This window comes from Sciurus carolinensis, chromosome 1 (genome assembly GCF_902686445.1).
Source record: "Sciurus carolinensis chromosome 1, mSciCar1.2, whole genome shotgun sequence".
NCBI classification, from domain to species: domain Eukaryota; kingdom Metazoa; phylum Chordata; class Mammalia; order Rodentia; family Sciuridae; genus Sciurus; species Sciurus carolinensis.
In genome coordinates this window covers 94455441-94474506 of record NC_062213.1, presented here as the reverse complement: position 1 = coordinate 94474506, position 19066 = coordinate 94455441, and the positions used below count along the sequence as shown (strand labels likewise).

General features: G+C 35.6%; 1 protein-coding gene across 4 annotated transcripts in view; it reads right to left on the bottom strand.

Moving 5' to 3' along the window:
• Positions 1–19066, bottom strand: part of Ash1l (ASH1 like histone lysine methyltransferase) — a 199000-nt gene that overhangs the window by 119745 nt on the left and 60189 nt on the right. For all 4 annotated transcript variants that reach the window (XM_047567330.1, XM_047567337.1, XM_047567313.1 and 1 more), the window contains exon 4: positions 2929–3030. In XM_047567330.1, coding sequence (XP_047423286.1) covers positions 2929–3030 — 102 coding nt within the window. The remainder of the gene's footprint in view (positions 1–2928; positions 3031–19066) is intronic.

Here is a 19066-nt window from a genome sequence, read left to right as displayed (position 1 = left end):
AGGTACTAAGCAACTCAGTGAGATTGTGCCTCTAAATAAAATACAAAAGAGGGTTGGGGATATGGTTCAGTGGTCAAGTGCCCCTGAGTTCAATCTGCAGTACCAATTAATTAATCAATTAATTAAAATCTGAAAACATCATCTACTATTTTCATGCATGTTTATTATACTTTTTCACACTATAATCACAATTTATTTAAAATGCATATATGTTAGACAGTAATCATAAATATCTGCTGCCCTACCTTCAAAGAATTACAATTCCCAGTCCACACTGACATTAAGACTGAACTTGCTTTGACACTGAAATGTGAGAAGTAAAGCACATCAGTTCTAGGAAGAACTTTTAAGAGTCAGATGGTGCTTTCCTGTGGCCCTTTCCTCTCTTCCACAAGACAAGCAACATTAGAGAGAGAGGCTGTTCTGTGAACTGGGGTCCTAGAGAAGACAACGTGAAAGAGACTTCAAAAATCTTCTTTGGGGTACAGATGCTTGATGGGTCACATAACATGAAAAAAAAAGTGTTGTTTTAAGTCACTAGGCCTGGGGGATCATTTTTTAGAATTGTGAATCCTAACTCATTCTGCCTAATATACCAAAAATTTATCCTCCTTATTCAAAATCATTCCACAGTTCCTAATTGCATCCACAATAAAAGTTTCATCTCCTATGAATGAAAAAACAAACTACATGTGATATAGTCCATTATTACTTTTACAGCCTCACTTTCAACTACCACCATCATATCTATCCCATGAACACAGTAATACCCAACAATATGTTCTCCAAAAACACTATGCTATTTCATGGTTTTGAGTCTTTCTGAGGAGGTACTATTGTTACTATGTAAAATACATTTGTATCCTTTATATTGTCTCACTTAAATTTAATATATTTAAATTTAATATATACCAGTGTATGTACCACTTCTTCAGGGGCAGCAATGTTAGTCATCTGAAGTGATCAGTATGTCATAGCATTTTGTATACTGCTCTGTTAATAGAATTTAACACCCTGTTTATTGGTGAATATGTCTGAACTCTTGATAGCAGTAACTTTAGCTTATTCATATTTGAACCCTAGGGTTCATTACCAACAATAATCCTTAAAACATTTGATTCAATGAATAAAATGGACTCATTTATGGACTTAGATATTCTCTTTTTTATTTACTAAATTAAGGGCTGAGAATCTTTACCCTAGTCTAGGTAGACCACATAAAAATTAGTCATTCATCGTTAAAGAGTTTGAAAGTCTAAACAAAGTAGCATAAGAAACACAACTATCACTGATGTTTAAATTCCAGCGTATAGTCAGGCACGAAGTGCACGCTTAATCCCAGGGATTTGGGAGGCTGAGAAAGGAGAATCACAAGATCAAGGCCAGACTGAGAAGATTAGTGAAAACCTGTCTCAAACAGGGCTGAAGACTTAACTCAGTGGTAGGACACCACTGGGTTCAATCTCCAGTACTGGAAAAAAGAAAGAAAAATCCAAACAAAATAATAAGATTTTATTGTACTTTTGGCACAAAACTACTAATAAAGAACTTCTGGAGTGTTGTAGATAATCATCAAATAAATTCAACAAATACTATGTTGATACAATTTGACAGTGAGGACTTGTAGCACTGATTAAAAAAAAAAAAAAAACCTAAATGCTATGGCTGTAAGACATAAGAGATCTACTAACCAAATAGAGAGAGAAAACTAAAAGATACGTCATTTTCTTGCTTAAAAACTTTCTTTCACTTGTTTAAGGTTCTCATCACTGGTCCCTACCTACCTTTCCAGTCTCACATTTAACAACTGTCTTTATTCTAACTATAATGGTTGTTTTAGTTATTTTCTTGAACTCACTATTCTCTCCTTTATATGTATTATTCTCACTGCTTGGAATGAAACTACTACTCTTCATCTCTCCTGATAATATTAATAGCTTAAAATTATTTCTTAATCTTCAATAAATTCAGAGGCAGATATATGTCATCTTTTATTTTTGTTTTTTAAAGACAATAAGGAGCATATCCTTAAATTGGTGGGGGGGGGGCGTTGGGGACTGAACCCCCTCTACCACTGAACTATAACCCTCAGTCCTAAATCTCTGTACAAATTATACAAATATGCTATATTGTATTAATCAGTTGGGTATAATTTATTTATATATTAATCATTATTTTTTGGTACCAGGGATTGAAGGCAAGGGTGCTTAACCACTGAGCTACACCCCAACATTTTTATTTTGAGGCAGGTTCTCAGTTAGTAGCTTAAGGTCTCACTAAATTGCTGAGGCTGGCCTTGAACTTGCAATCCTCTTGCCTCAACCTCCCAAGTTGCTGGGATTATAGATGTGTACCACTGCACCTGGCCCAGTTTGGTACAATTTAAAATAGACAAATATTAGAAATTCAAAAGTTGAGGATAACAAATAAATATTAATAGAGGTTCTTCTCATGCCTCATAACAGATTTGTGAAAGCTCTTTTAGAAATTATTAGTTTACCACAGAATTTTACATCTATCTATAAACTTACTAAACACCTCCAGTCCACACTCCCTGTTAGGTTAATTCAGTTTTTAATGGGTAAGACTACCATACTGTTTCAATGTACATTATTAATGATTCTCACAAAACAAGATAACCTTTCTTTCATTTTAGTACTTGAGATTGAACCCAGGAGTATTCTACCTTTGAACCTCATATCCAGTCCTTTTATATTCTTAAGTTTTGAGATAGGGGTGTCACTATGTTGCTCAGGCTGGCTTCAAACTTGCAATCTTTCTGCCTCAGGCTCTTGAGTAGCTGGCATTACAAGGGTGCACCACCATGCCTAGACATTTTTGTCTTCTGGACAAAATTATCTTGTAAGTCATTCACAAGAAACAGGTGGGAAATCATCTTGAAAATCTGTTAAAATAAATAGTACTAACCTGTCGAAGAAGTACTCTCAGATGAAGATCTTTTCCGGGTAGGGCTACAATTTGTGCTTTCTGATGGTCGCTGGGAAGGTTTATCTGAGTTTGACTGGGAACCTATAAAGACAGGAAAAGACAGAAATCATAGGAAAATTCAGGTCTGACAAAGCCAAATCACTCATTCTGTATTATAACTGTAAATTTCAGTTGCTCCCACTGCCATTCACTGTAATAACATGACTTGTAAGCTGGCAATAAGAGGAAAATAAACAGAGGACAAACCACACTAGATGTTGCCGGCAGAATTTCCCAGGTCTCAAAATTTCTCTGGTTACATTAGCAGAGGGAAAACTAGTTTTAGTGGAAGAATGAGCAAAAAATATGATTTACTTTTTATGTTTTACCATTATGTAATACAGATTCATTCCTGGTTTCTGATTAAAATTCATAATATAACTGACAAACAAAACTTAAAATCAATTAGGAACAGTGAGATAAAAACAGATCCAACCTAAGTATTTTATTTAATAAAATCAGAGAAAGTAAAGGGTTGGACCTTAAATTCACACATCCTATCAATTCACAGAAAAATTGTTCACCTCTATGTATTTCTTCTATAGAAAATTCTGGAAGAAGGGGAAATTAATTGATCCATGGAGTAGAATAATCTCCTTTAAAGTTTTGCACTGAAGGTAACTTGGTTTATACACAAAAGCCATGAAGACAATTTTAATTTCCATTCAAATAGTTTCATAATTTTAGGAAGACTCCAAATCAATGTAGTATAATTTAACACATCTCTTTCTGAAGAGAAAAGTATGTTGTTCAGGAAAGATTATTTTCCTGAGTAAAACGTGGTTCTAATAGCAGTTTGCTTGTCATCTAAAAAGCCAGCTGTTTAGAAAACACAATGCATGTCCCTTTCATGTTTGTTAAAACAAACAAAAAACTCTAGCAGTACTCTGAAATGTTCACTTTAACCTTGGGGAAAAAATTACAAATAAAAAGCTGTAACACAGCATTGGTGGCACAAAAGATAAAGGAAATCAAATACTTGAAGATGAGGTTTTTAAGATCTGCCTTTAAGAGTTACATCTTTAATGAAGAAGTGACTAAAACACTGAAGGACAACGCAGGGACAGAAGAAATGAATGGAGCTAAGTTTTTAAAATTTCCCTTTCTCTAAGAGTAATAGACGACCACAAGCTTTGTTTTACTTAAGTAGTATCTTAAATCACATCACTGTAAATACTTTTTCAGCAGGCTACTGGCAGTATTACTCAGGTGAGATGTAAGACTTGCCATTGAAGAGTAAAAAGTTAGATTATTCAAGAAACTTTATATTGTGATAGTACAACCTACTTCTAAAACACAGTGATGACTGATGTAAGATCTAGTCAAGAAGCAAGACTGTTTATTGTTGAATTTTAAAAACAGATAAAAACCAACAGTGTAATAATCCCCCTGGAATATGATTCAGATAGGATAAGATTTCCACTAAAGAGCTAAATGTCATTAAAAAAAGAAAAAAAATAAAAGAGCTAAATACCTTAATAAAACATCCAAGAAGTAAAAGTCCAGGAATCAACAAAATCTTTAAAGTAGTAATTCTGAAAACTTCATAAATGGGACAGATATATATTCCCTACTGAGACAAAAAGTCAAGACAGAAGACAATAGTGGCCAAGAAGCTTGAGACATCATTGAACTCTATTACCATTCCTGATGAATGGACAAACAATCATAGATTAAGTACCAGGGGAAAAAGGGAGTTAGAGAGCACTTTTTATCAAGTCTTCTCTCAGTTGCAAACTGACATATATTGAATATATTTTATATGCTCAGTACTATGATAGAAAGTATTTAATAGTCTCTGCCCTCAAGGAGCTTATTTAGGGTTGTGCATGTCACCATGTATTACATTTCAGGTGGCAACTGTGCCATCCATTCTTGAGTTCTGTCTTCAGTTCCTAGGCTATTTGGTAACTTTTCCCAAATTTCTTGGTCATCTTCAAGAAAGTCTTGATGAAGGCTTCAACTATACCTTTGATCATCAGGATATCCTGAGAATCACCCTGCCTGGCCTCACCCACCTCAGGGTAAAAGAGGGTACAGGCACTTTCTTCAAAGCTCCTTCTTTTGGTGGCATCTGGAGCTGCAGAGGAGGCAGTGGGAGGTGGAATGGGGGTCAGATCCCCGGAGATCGTTATTGGCAGCATTGTACAGCAATTCCTGAGAAACTGAAACAATTGAGAAAGAGATGGCTTAGCTCACTTAGCTTCTGAGCCACTTTTCATTTCCTGAAAGTAATGGAGGCCAGCAGCCTATTCTTAGGATTTAATAAGAGACTGGAATAAAACTTCATTTAGGAAGGTTTTAATTTTAAAAAGTGTGTTTGAATTCCCTGTTCATATAGCACAGAGTTGCTCTTAACTTTATTCCACATTTAAGGAGAATAATGTATCCCTGAGACAGAGATCTCTAGGGCTTGATAATCATCAGCTCTAGAATCTTATTTCATTCAAAAATAGTGTTATAGGAACAGTAAGAAGATGTGGATACCTGAAAAAAACATTACTCAATGATGTAAAGCAATTGAGTTTAAGACGGAAAATGATGCTATAACTTATGTGCAAGAAGCAGCAACCTGTTAAAGATGTACAAAAGTATGTTAAAATTAGGCTAACAGCAGAAATCATATGAAATCTGCAAAAATTATCTCCAATACTGCCAGAAACATACTGTTAGATAAGTCCCATTATGTAGTAAGGTAAGGAAGAACAAGATACTGTTCAAAGAGAACTAGTGCATCGATTTCAACAGAGACCAATATACCTGTTTTCAAAGCTGGAACAGTGAAATGCAGAGTTGACATGGTATGGTGTTAAGTATATGGACTATGAAGAAAGGCACTGTGGGTCTGATTCCTAGATCATCAACAAATTAGATTACAGGAGTGAGACCAGTAAATATGCCTGTATTTTGGTTTAATAAAGCTCTCTAAATCACATGATTGTTGTGAGACCTGAAATGAGATAATGTAATACAAAATCACTTTATAATATTCAAAGGGCTTTACAATTTTTCATGATATTACATATAAACTGGCCCCCTACATTTATCATGGAACATCTATTTACTTTTGCTACTGGGGATTGAACTCATGGCCCTGTGCGTGCTAAGAACTTGCTCCACCACTCAGTTACACACTAGCTTAATCATGGAATTTTTATAATTTAAATATCTATTTCTGTCACTGACATACTTAGACTAACATTAACTATTAAAGTAAAGATTTAAAAAGTGCAGAAATTTAAGCCCAATTAGGGAACGAGAAATAATCTCTCAGTTATTTATCTTAAATGTAAAGCAAATCTAAGAAATACTCTTTCAAAAGCTACTTTGGGGCTTGAGGTACTTGCAGAATTAAAAAAAAAAAAAAAAAAAAGCTTCTCTGAAGTGAATCTTCTAATTCACCAATTCTTTATCATAGTTTACATAGGGTTGGGATTATGGATTACGTTCTAGATTATAGCAATAAAACCAGATGTGCTCAAGAGATGAATATGAATCAGAAGTTGTCTGGCTTTCTGTTCAGGTCTTTACCAGGACGAAGTAGTCTTCTGTTTCCCCTATTTAGTTATTTGGTTCTTCTAATTCATGGGTGACTTAGGGACGTTACCCTTTTTGTTGCTATTTATATCATGTGAGGTTGTTCATGTCTCTGATAGTGGTGATTTTAGATCTGCCTTGAAGAATGTGTGAAAAATCTCCACTCTTCAAAGTACAAGAGGCATGTATGTACTTTTAAGTTCAAGAAATGTTCATACCTTCTCAAAGTATACAGAGAACACAAAAAAAACTTTTGATATTAGAGGTCCCAATGTTTCTCAATTTAATGTTACAAGAATGCATAAATACTTCACAAGTAAACAGAGAATATAAGTGATAATTTCAGAATTTACAAAATTTGGGGGTAAAAAAATAATTAGGTGTCTCATTACTCAGATGGCAGCCTTAGAAATATGTTTAGAAATTCTATACATGTTAAGAGAAAGAAGTAGAAATTACAGACAAATCACAAAAGAAGACACAGCTAAGTATAATTGGCAGTATATATTGATTGTTAGTATAGTCTTTGTTGGAAATAAAGCCCTTCATGTAAAAAAGAAAGCAGACTACTACTAAGAAGAGAAAATAAAAAGAATATCATCAATTGAGATAATATATAAAGGGCATCAAGAATTGAAAATGAACCTGGATATGAGGAAGAACCTTGGAACTAGTTTTAGAACATAGAGTCTAGATTTTATTTGGCTATTATTTGATGAACTTCTAAAGATGAAAACAGGTTTTAAGAAAATATCTATGTCAATTTAGATGAGAAGAGAGTACTTTTATAGCAAAACAAAATGACAAAATCATGGATAAGAATGTCAGAAAGGTGAAAAAGTAAAAAAGAACACAAATGATTTAGGGATAAGATTTTGGAATGCCTACATTATACACAAAAATGAGCAGATGCCAAGAAGCTATTCTGAAGTCAATTTGTTACAAGAGATTTTAATGAAGTCTACATAGGAAGAATTGAAACAAACCTAAGATAAAAGAGAACTCTTTTACTGATGCCTGGGTGTGAGCAAAGATTCAAATAGGCAAAGATATTAGAATAACTAGAAACAATTCCACTGCAGTGTCTATGTGTGTAGCGGCATATAGAGACATCACAAAGAAAATATGAATAAAAATTCAACCTATTTCATTGAAGTCTAAGTATTCTAGGTTAAAAAACGAGGAATTTCCCTAAAGCCAAATATGTATTAGTTAAAGGAACATAGTGAATGAAACCTATAGTATTTTTAATAGAACATATGTTTTTTAGTCTAAATTCAACAAATATTTTTGGGTAAAGTATGAAAAAAACATAGATAAAGTATGCTAGATTTGGAATGACAAAAGGAGTAGTCAGTTCAAAGATGATATAAATTTTAATGTATTTTAAAAGGTTTAAATATTTAAATTTTTCATTCTCACCAAAATTAAAGTATGATAACAAGATTTTACTTTTAAAAAAGAAAATTTTTAAATTTTGTCACTCATAACTCATGATTATTTAGGAATATGTGTTAAACAACTAAACCAAAAATGGTTGTAAATAAAATGGTTACACAGTAACAGAATATGAACTTAAATAGCAAACTATTTGGAAACTTCTGATCAAGATTTTTAATCTACATATTCAAGTTGCGAATCCTTTGCTTCATAGCTAACACCAGCCTGGGAAGCTTCTTGTTGAGCTGAATGAATGCTGAGATAAAAGCTACATTCACAATAAAAACAGCTGTTTCCAATTGTGGGAAATGCTTTTACAGAAAGTAATACATTTTATTTGACTCACCAATTAAATGTACAACAAGAGAGAATGATTCAGAGCCTATGCTGGAGATTTTTAAGCTAAAACATTTGTTTTTCTCCCTTTAATTAGACAATTTCCCATAATGCCCAAATCAGATCATTTACTGAAATGGAATTCCTCTGGAAATTCCCAGAACTATATTAACCACGACAATCAATTTTCTGCTTTTATCTCACATGTCCATGTTATTTATCTGTGTATCCTGGAGAAACTGTCTGAAATTAGAATATTCTAACTAATGGATGCTTATAACCCTTCAGTTAAAAAGAAAACAAGAGTTGGGTGGGATGGCTTAAATTTATAATCCCAGCTACTAGGGAGGCTTGAAGCAGGAGGATCCATAGTTCAAGACCAGCCTGGGGCAACTTATCTATTATCCTGTCTCTCTCTGTCTGTCTCTCTCTGTCTCTCTCTCTCTCTCTCTCTCTCACACACACACACACACACACACACACACACACAGAGACACACACACACACAAAGGCTAGCTATAGATCGGTGGGAGGGGACCTCAGAGGTCAATTTTCAATGTCACAAAACAAAACAAAACAAAAACTCAGTACACTGCTTCAACCAGTATTCTTTCATTGTGGATACATTTTTCTTCCCCAAACAAAAACATAAAAGCTCCATTGACTTTGGGGACATAAGTTCCCAGCAAAGTGTATCAAATAGGTAATGCATACTATTTATAATATAGTAAATCAACAATAACATCTCATGGTCTGCTTATTGGATCATCTGTAAGCTAAAAATACTAAATGTAAGAGATTCCATGCTGTTTTGTCCATTTTGAAAATGAGGCTACAAGTTCTACCATGAGCTTTAAAAAAATGCTGAAAGACAAGGAAGGAATCTCTGACATTCCCAATCAGACACTCTTTCTGACTAGAGGGTATTTCATGTCTATCCAACATAGAGCAATTAAAAAAACAGAATCCTTTCTCGGGATAGGGTGAGAACAGGAAACCTGGTATCATGTAAGTATGTACAGTGAAATTACTGCTTAATTTGCAAAAAGCTGATTTCAGAGTGTTAGTCTTTAATGGTTAATACAGAATACTATGCAAATTAGAAAAATAAGCTAACCACCACATACTTGTAAATTTATAAAAACTGATTAATCTATTATTCTAAAACTGAAGTTTTGAGATTTTGATTTGTTTAAAAATACACCGATTCCCCTTCTCTGAAACAGGGAAAGGTTAAATGCATTACTCCAGTCTTATGCACCATGCCCCAATCTGATTTTATTTTTCCCAAGATTTATATCAACATTACTTATCAAATGTGCTTATTTTATCCCAACATGATAAATCTAGTCTATATTAATAGTGTACAAGCTTTATTTTTTTCCTTAATCACTTATCAGTTTGAGATATTTTACTTAATTTTAACTCTGCTAAAAAAAAAAAAAACTAAACTAGGTATTTTGGAACAATTTCATATTTATAAAAAAGTTTCAGAATGCAGAGAGAATTCTCACGTAACTTTTACTTTAACTTCCCTTAATGTTAACATCCTACATAGCAACAGTACATTTTTCAAAATCAAGAATTTGACATTGGTATGATACTATTAATGAAATTATAGAATTTGTCCAGATTTCACCAATTTTTCCACTAAATTTCCTTTTCCTGTTCCAGGATCCAACATAGAATATCCCACTGTATTATAATAGTCTCCTCTGATCTGTAACAGTTTTTCAATCTTTCCTAGTTTTCTCAGGTCCTCGATACTAAAATGTCCCTTAATTTTTTTTTTTCCTGTTTAGACTAGGATTATGGAGTTTTGGAAAAAACATACAAGGATAAGTTCTGTTCTGACCACATTACATCAGAGAATACATGATATTATCATGTCTTACCATAAGTGAAGTTTACCTTTTACTTCGTTAAGGGGCTGTTGGCAGGCCTCTTGTCTCTAAAGTTAATGTTTGTAATTCTCTATTCTATATTCCTTGGAAATAAGTCACTATTATCCAGCCTATAGTCAAGAAGAGAGTAATTAAGCTCCACCTCCTAAAAGGGGATGATCTATAATATATCATTTGCAATTCTTCTGTAAAAAATATTTGCCCCTTTTCTTCCATGTATTTATTTAGCCAATCATTTATTTTTATCGGCATGAATTTATGGACATTTTTAAATTAATAACCCAAGAGTCATTATTTATTCTGTTGCTTAAATGTCCCAGTTTTGGTCAATGGGAACTGTTTCAGGATAATAATGTTCCAAAGGTGATCAACAATTACATACAAAATATTACAAAAATATGATCATACATATAGTAGTTTTTTGGGCATTTTTTAACATGATACCAAATTAATGTAAAATGAATCTATCTTTAAGTTATATATGGAAAAGAACCAACTGAAAATTGAGATCGACTTAAAATAATGTATATTTGTTGATGGACTTTTATTTATTTATATGCAGTGCTGAGAATCGAACCCAGTGCTAGGCAAGTGCCCTACCACCGAGTCACAACCCCAGCCCACTAGAGTCATGCTTTTTGAAGTGATTTCTTTAATAGAGGATTTAAGTATGAGGAAAGAGTAAATAAATTCACTGAAATTGCTAGAAAACAGTGAGAAAGACAACATCAAAACTGAAAGGTGTAAATATTTTAATTATCTATATATCCCCTCTTTCCATTCATTCTTCGGCCTCCAAAAACCTATGGCTGGCTACTATGTCAGCTGTTCTCAGAACACAAAACTCACCCTAACTGCCTAACTGATCTAACACCTTGACAATCTTGAATATAAACTCCCTCAGGAAACCGAGTGTGAGTTGGGTGTGGTGGTGCATGCCTATGATCCCAAAGACTTGGGAGACTGAGGCAGGATGATCACAAGTTCAAGGCCAGGGCTGGCAAATGAGCAAGACTCTGGCTCAAAATAAAAAAATAAGGGCTAAAGCCAGATGTGATGCATACCTGTAATCCCAGCAGTTTGGGAGACTGAGGCAGGCGGATTGTGAGTTCAAAGCCAGCATCAGTAACTTACTGAGGCCCAAGTAACTCAGCAGGACTCTGTCTCTAAATAAAATATAAAAAAGGGCTGGGGGCTTGGCTCAGTGGTTAAGTGCCCCTGGGTTCAATACCCTGGTACAAAAAAAAAAAAATTTTTTTTTCCCTCCAGTGTACTCACCCTAAATATTATCTTTTCTTTTTGTGACTTAAACTATGAGTCACTAAAATTTAAGGTTTGATCTCCTTTGCTGTGGTTGCTGTAGATCCATGTTACACAAAATAGCATGAAAGCCAAATCTGTTTTCTGTGTCGGACCTTGTTCCTCTTTTTTTTTTTTTCAGGGGGACGGCGGGGTACTGGGGATTGAACCCAGGTGTGCTTAACCATTGAGTCAAAGCCCCAGCCCATTTTATTTTTTGAGACAGGGCCTCACTAAGTTGCTTAGGGCCTAAGTTGTTGAGGCTTGCTTTGAACTTTCGATTTTCCTGCTTTAGCCTCCCAAGTTGCTGGGATTACAGGTGTGGGTCCCAGCACCAAGCTACCAACCTTTTCCTTTTGCATACCACCTCATTTCACTTAATCTCGTAACTATTCAACCAAATGCCCAAAAGGAGTATCCGGAGGACCATTCTAATATCCTTCGCATTTTCTTACTTCTTATTTGCTCCTTCTGAATATGTCTTTTCTATCCCTGTGTTCAGGCCATCATAATATTTTGCAGGAATAGTTTCTAAACTGTTAGAAATCTAATTCACCTTTCACATTGTCATCAATTAGTCTCATCAAATCATTCTTCTGTTTAAAATCTTTAACTTCCTTTTGTTTACAGGATAAACTTGAAACTCTTTGCTGTCTTATATAAACAAAAAGTTTTATGGGGTGCTGGGTTGTAGTTCAGTGGTAGAGCACTCACCTAACATGTGTGAGGCACTGGGTTTGATCCTCCAGCACCTCATAAAAATAAAATAACATAAAGGTATTGTGTCCTTCTACAACTAAAAAAAAATTTTTTTAATTAAAAAAAAGAAAACTTTATGACCTGTATTTGTGCATTTTTCCAGCCTCATCTCCTAGGTCCCACATCAGGATATTAACACTTAACTAAGCACAATCATCTGCAAGCCCCTGGAAAGCCCATTTCTCAGTAAGAAATAGTTTTCACTCCTGGTTCTTTGTATGCTAAATTCAAAACTCTTTCTCAACTCCTTTTAAAACAGTGAGTCCCTCATTTCTCTGTCCCTAAAAATACCTTGGCATATTCCACTATTCTGTGAGGGCAGAAATTAAAGTTATTGATGGCTATATTCTTTATACCTAGCACACAGGCACAAAATAATGATTTTTTGAAAGGATAGTTACTCTTAAGGGAATATTTAAGAACAAAAGTCAAATACATAACATATACACTAAACAAAGTAAGTTCTGTCTTCAAAAGGATCAAATTAGAAGATATCTCAGGTTGACGTTTTGCTAATATTTTATTTAAAAAAAATCCTCAATGTGTGTGTGCAAACACACAGCACTGGGGATTGAACACAGAGGAGCTCTACCATTGAACCTATCCCTTTTTTGAGACAGCAACTCACTAATTTGTAGAGGCTAGCCTTGAACTTGGATCCTGCTTCCTCAGTCTCTTGAGTACCTCAACTGATTTTTGATAAAAGGATAGTTAAATGTGTTTTCATCTTAACTTAAAAAGGCACATTAAGTTCTTACTAGAAAATCAAGTCAGGAGTTAGTTTCTGTGTTGACAGAGCTGAAGGGGAAGTGGGGCAGGGGTGGTAAAGGGAGCAGACTCAGGGGCTGAAGGGCTTTGAAGACTGTGAAGATTAAGAAGTTCCCTCAATCATGCAGTTGGAGGAGTCTACCCAGTCTCCCTATTCCTGAGGGGTGAGAGAGGCCAAAGAAGCTTTTTTGAAGGGATATGAAAAAAGAATGGAGAAGGCCGGTGATAGGAATAGATGGGGCCTGTGCGGAAACTGACCAAGAACCCAGCTTCCTGCTTGGTACTCAGGCATCTAGCACTTAACACTTCTGGTCCCCATTTCCTGCAGGAACCCAAAGTTACAGCACTCCTTCCAAGTCCTAGCCATCCCTCTTCCTCAATGATTTATCCTTGCAAGGGCACAGAGACAAAGCGTTCCCAGGAAGTCAAGGACAGTAAGCAGGAATTCCTTCAGGATGGGCCAGGCTGGCTCCATCTGAACTTCAGACTAGGCGATGTGCTCTTCCATATGCCATCTCCCCATTTTCCAAGAATCTGCTTTATGCCCTGGGGTCTCATTCTTTCTTCCTGCAGACCTGATCTCCCTCTGGATCTGGTGGCTGAGGGTCAGTCTGTTTTCTACAGGAACAGAGGGCCACTTTCCACAGTCTCCAGAACTCCCCCAAGTCTGGCTGCCATTCCACTCCCCCTGTACTCACCCCAACCCAGAAGACAAAGACTAGCTCGATAGCACTACCCACAATCACCAGTGACAGGGGATTTAAAGGTCAGAGTCTTTGCTGCCCGCAAGGCAACAGGAGGTACCGGAATGGGGGCTGGGAATTAAGAACAGTGGTGGTGGTGGGGTTAAAAGCAGTAGTGAAGTTTCTGTAGATAAATTTGCTGAGACCTGAGCTCCCAACCAACTCCTCCTTACTCTTGGGACTCAAAGTTGGGCAACCCACTACGTGTCCTCAACCTTGTTTGATAGGGGTATCAGAGACTGGAAGACCCAGAGAAATCACAATATTCATTGCTCTCACCTTCCCTGGTACTGAAGAGAGTAGAAGTACTCAAACTCTGGGGATAGGCAAGGATGGTCATTTAATACCCTCCTCAAGTATGCTGGAGCCTGAGGCAGGTAGGAAGATCCAAGTCACTGATCTCAGAAGTAGCTAGGAGTCTATTTTTCTGAGCTGTGTCAAGCTGAGAGGCAGGGTGTGAGGGCTCAGGTCTGCCCCTCCCAAGAAAAGACACAACACCCAAGGTTATAACCTAAGGGACAGTTTTACCTACCTTCCTTCTCAGAAAAAAAGGGAGGATAGGCACAACAAAGAGATTAAAACTCTTCTTCTACCCCAAATACCAATGCCCTCCAGTAATAAGACCAAGGTGGCTACAGGATACGCATGGACCTTTAATCTTGCCCACTCTCCATCTCTGCTCTGAGTTTGTCTGATGTTTTGGTTGTATAAGTAATTGCAATTATCCTGGGGAGTGGGGAGAAAAATCAAGTCACATCTACATTTGGTTAGCAGTAACTATGAAGAAGATGGAGAGATTAAAAAAAAAACATTAGTTATGACAAAGACTATAGCTGGTCTTTTTCCCTCCTTCTTGGCACAGCTTCAAAAACCTTTAGAATTCTGAGTGATAGGAATGTCTTTTTTTATTCCAATGAGGTGACTTATGGTAGGCCCTAGAAAAACTTCAGGATGGGAGGTGGTCACTATAAAGATTAGCCACATGATTTTTGAAACTCTGGGTCAGGTCCAACCTCTAGGGAGTGGAAGGGGGCTAGAAATAGACCTCAATCACATAGTGGATTATTTAATCAAAAACGCACATCAGAGGCTGAGGCTGTAGCTCAGTGGTAGAGCACTCGCCTAGCACACGTGACACACTGGGTTCGAACCTCAGCACATTAAAAAATAATAATAGCATTGTGTCCATCTATGATTTAAAAAAAAAAAAAAAAAAAAAAAAAGCCTGTCAGGAAAACCCCAAAAATTCTAGACATTGAGGTTCAGCAGAGCTTCTATGTTGATGAACACAATGATATGCAAAGAGAGTAACTATCCCAGATTCTATAAGGAAAAAGTGTGGAAGATCTTTGTCTCCTACTCCACCAAACACTGTCTTATGCAGCACCTCTTCAACTGGTTGCTCCTAAACTGTATCCTTTATAATAAAACTGTAATCTAAATATAGCATGTTCTGTAAATTCTATGAACTGTTACACCAAATTATCAAAATTGAAGGGGTTGTAGGAAGCCCAAGATCTTTTGCAGATTGGATGAAATATGAATGGTTTAGAAACACTAAAATGTGTGACTGGCACCTGAAGCAAGGGTAGTCTTTGTGACGAACTTTGTTCTTAACTTGTGGAGTCTTCACTAATTCCAGGTGGTCAACATCAGAAATGAACATAATTCAAAGACACCCAGCTGATGAGAGAGAACTGGTAACAGAACAATGACTTCAGTGAGGTCTGAGTGGTTTTTTTCATGTTACTTTTTAAATTAAGAAAAGCGTTCTTATTCTTTACACAGACATATCTGCATGGTAGACTTCCCTGCTATTTCCCTCATTCCTTCAGGATTCTGAAACCAGGTTCACACCCATCATTTCATCTTGACTCCTGTAATTGCCTCTTGGATGATTTCATTGCCCATGTAGACATTAACATCCAAACCACCTAACTGTCACCTCACACACCTTTACCTTCTCCATCCATCCTTTGTAAGGTCCTTCTCAAAGCTCTCAAATCAGGGACTTCAAATTCAATAATTTTCTGCTTAAATAGCTTTGAAAAGGGCCAGAAAAAAACATGTAACAGGAAACTGTGAGAACTATGGTATACAGAAAAAAAGCAGGCACCAACTAAAGGGGGCCTGCCACATTTAAAAAACATGAATTTCTTGTTGTTTAGATGTTCTTATTTTTTTTGACAAGCAAAATTCTAAATTTTTATGTGAAATGACAAGATTTTGAAATTTTAGCTATTTATCTTTTAAATCTGTAAAGATCATCATAAAGAGTCAAACATAAGCCAGAGGTTATTATCAACCACTTCTTTTAAAATAGTGGTTTTATCAACCACTATTGAATTTCCTTATAGTTAGGGCTCTAAGGCTCTTTTTTCCCCCCTATTCTATATCCTCTCCCTAGGGAATAACATTTATACATAAATGATTCACATGTATTTATGTAGAGTAAAATAGCTCATGTATCATTGGTACATGATAGGATAGTACAGAAGGTGCACTGGATCATATATTATTTTTTCAAAATACACAAATGTTTTCCAACACCTAGTTAGCAGCTGAACAAAAAGCACACTAACACTAGCTAAATGCATAAAGCAGGGGATAAATGCAGTTCTGCTCAAATGCCTATTCATCTCACACTCTACAGATTTTCCTCCAAGGATTTATCATGTGGCTTACCCCAAACTTTGTGCAGAAGAAAGAAACAAGGTCAATAAACCAAAACCAGCTATCTCTGGTATTGCTACATTTACCTGGAAATGACATCCCTTTCTGTCTAAAATGAGCAGCAAATCCCTCTTGTGTGCTGTCTTCTATCAAACTACCTTCTTTTCCTCAAAAGTGCAGGCCTATGTTTATGTTGTCCTCTATTAAGTGTTTATCATGTCTTTTTGTTGTATTTTGTTTTGGGCACCAGGGGATTGAACCAAGAGGTGCTTAACCGCTGAGTCCCATCCCCAGCCCCATTTTAAAAATATTTTATTCAGAGGCAGGGTTTTGCTGAGTTGCTTAGGGCCTTGTTAAGTTGCTGAGATTGGCTTTGAACTCATGATCCTCCTTCCTCAGTCTCCAGAGCACTGGGATTATGGGCGTGCACCAGCTATGTCTTTTTAACTGCTGCTGTTTTTGTAATTATTATTTTGCTTGATATTCTGGTTACAGGTTTTAAGAGTCTGCTCCTAATTATATTTTACCCAGAATGCCTTTCAATTTTAGTGAATGATATTGCTTTAAAAAGTTTTCAAAAACTCGCAATGAAGTACACTTCAACCTCCAGTCCAAATTTTCATTATGAACCCCAGAACTACATAACCAACTGCTTACTCAGTATCTCTACTTTAATCTTCCTCACATACCTCAAACTATATGTATTAGAGGGCTACAGGTGTAGTTAGTGTTAGAGCACTTGCCTAGCATGTACAAGGCCCTGGATTTGATCCCCAGCACAGCAAAACAAAAACCAAACAACTATATTTATTAGAAAGTAAATTTCAGCTCTACCCTAAATCTGCTCATTCTTTACCCTTCTCAGTCTCAGCGCATGGCATCACCAATCCCCAAATGTTCATGCAAAAAGTGGTCTACCACTCTAGTCTAACTATCATCATCTTATTTTAGACTACAATTCCTTACTAATTTCTTTATCATTACTTTTATCCCTTTCAATTTAGTGTATTTGTACATGCCAGCATGATCTTTCGATACCTAAACTAAATACTTCTCTATCTTTTGCTCTTAGTATAAAATCCAAAATTCTTAACGTATAATCTGGCTCTCTTGTATTAGCACATTTCTTCTTATTCACTCTTTTTTATTCCCTCTCCTACCACAGTGAAGCTTTTTTTCAGTCTGTCCAACACCTAAGTTCTTTCCTAGTTCAGGATCTTCATACATATTCTTAGCTATGGTTTATTATCCTTCAAGACCCAAGTCTAGTTCAAGACTCAGTCTAGTAACTCTACGTAACTAGATTTCTGTTGCCATGTCCTTTATTCTCCATCTCTTTACTTTGTTGTACTAACTTCAAAGCATCTATTACATTAACTTTAGGCACATTCTCAATTATGTCATTATTTATTTGCTTTATCTCCTATTCATCTTCCTTCACTAAGCTAAAAATAAATAAGATCAGATGTCAGGATTTTTTAAATTTAGTTGTAGACAGATATAATACCTTTATTTTTAAATTTATTTTCATGTGATGCCTAAGACTCAAACCCAGTACCTCAGATGTACTAAACAAGAGCTCTACCACTGAACTATAACTCTAGTCCCAAGATATCAGGTCTTTACTCTCTACTATATACCAGTGAGTTTAACAGTGCTATTGTTTTTGGAATAAATGAATGAATAAACGAATGAGTGGAATTCTATTTATATAGCTGAGAGCTATTCATGCTTCAAGTGCCAGTTTAGGGTTACTTTCTAAGGGAAACCATCTCTGAGTTAGCCCCTCCCCTCATTTTATGCTTTCACAGAATTCTGTTCTTTTTCTCATATTCTTAATCACAAATTTAATGAAACGTGATTGTTTTCTGCTTGTTATCCATTATCTCCACTAAAATTTCCACTGAACAACAAACCTTTGTGCCTTAATCCCTATTATGTAACAAGGGATCAAAAGGAGAATACCTGGTAAATAACATACATTCAATAACTGTCACTGATTACATAAAAATTGTCAAATGAACCTAATTAAAGCATAGATTTTTTTTCTTTACATTGTTAATAAAGAAAGGGCCCTCAGTTTTCCCCTAAGCAGCTGATAAAGAAAATCAGAATAAAAACTCCTTTTCTGTTTCTCCCCCTAATTTACAAGATTTTAATCTATTTTTTAAAACATTTTTAGTTGCAGATGGACATAATAACTTCATTTTATTTATTTTTTTAATGTGCTGAGGATCGAACCCAGTGCCTCACATGTGCTACGCAGAAATTCTTACCACTGAGTCACAATCCTAGCCTAAGATTTTAATTTTTGAGAAATAATAGCAACTAACATGTGTGCTTCACATGTACAAATCAATATACAAGCACTAAGATACCATTTACTTCTTAAAATAGCCATACTAATCCCATTATATAGGATATTGAGGCTTAGAAAGTTTTCTTCAAGAATCTGATCAAATGTATGGATTTGCGCTAGAAAAATACACATGAACATACAAATTTTCTTCCCCCAGAGGGTTTATGCAGTTTCTAGAATTAATGTACAAACCTTTAGGGTTGAGATCTGTAATAAATAACTTTTTGAATGGATAACGCTTTCTTGTTTCCTAATTCTCA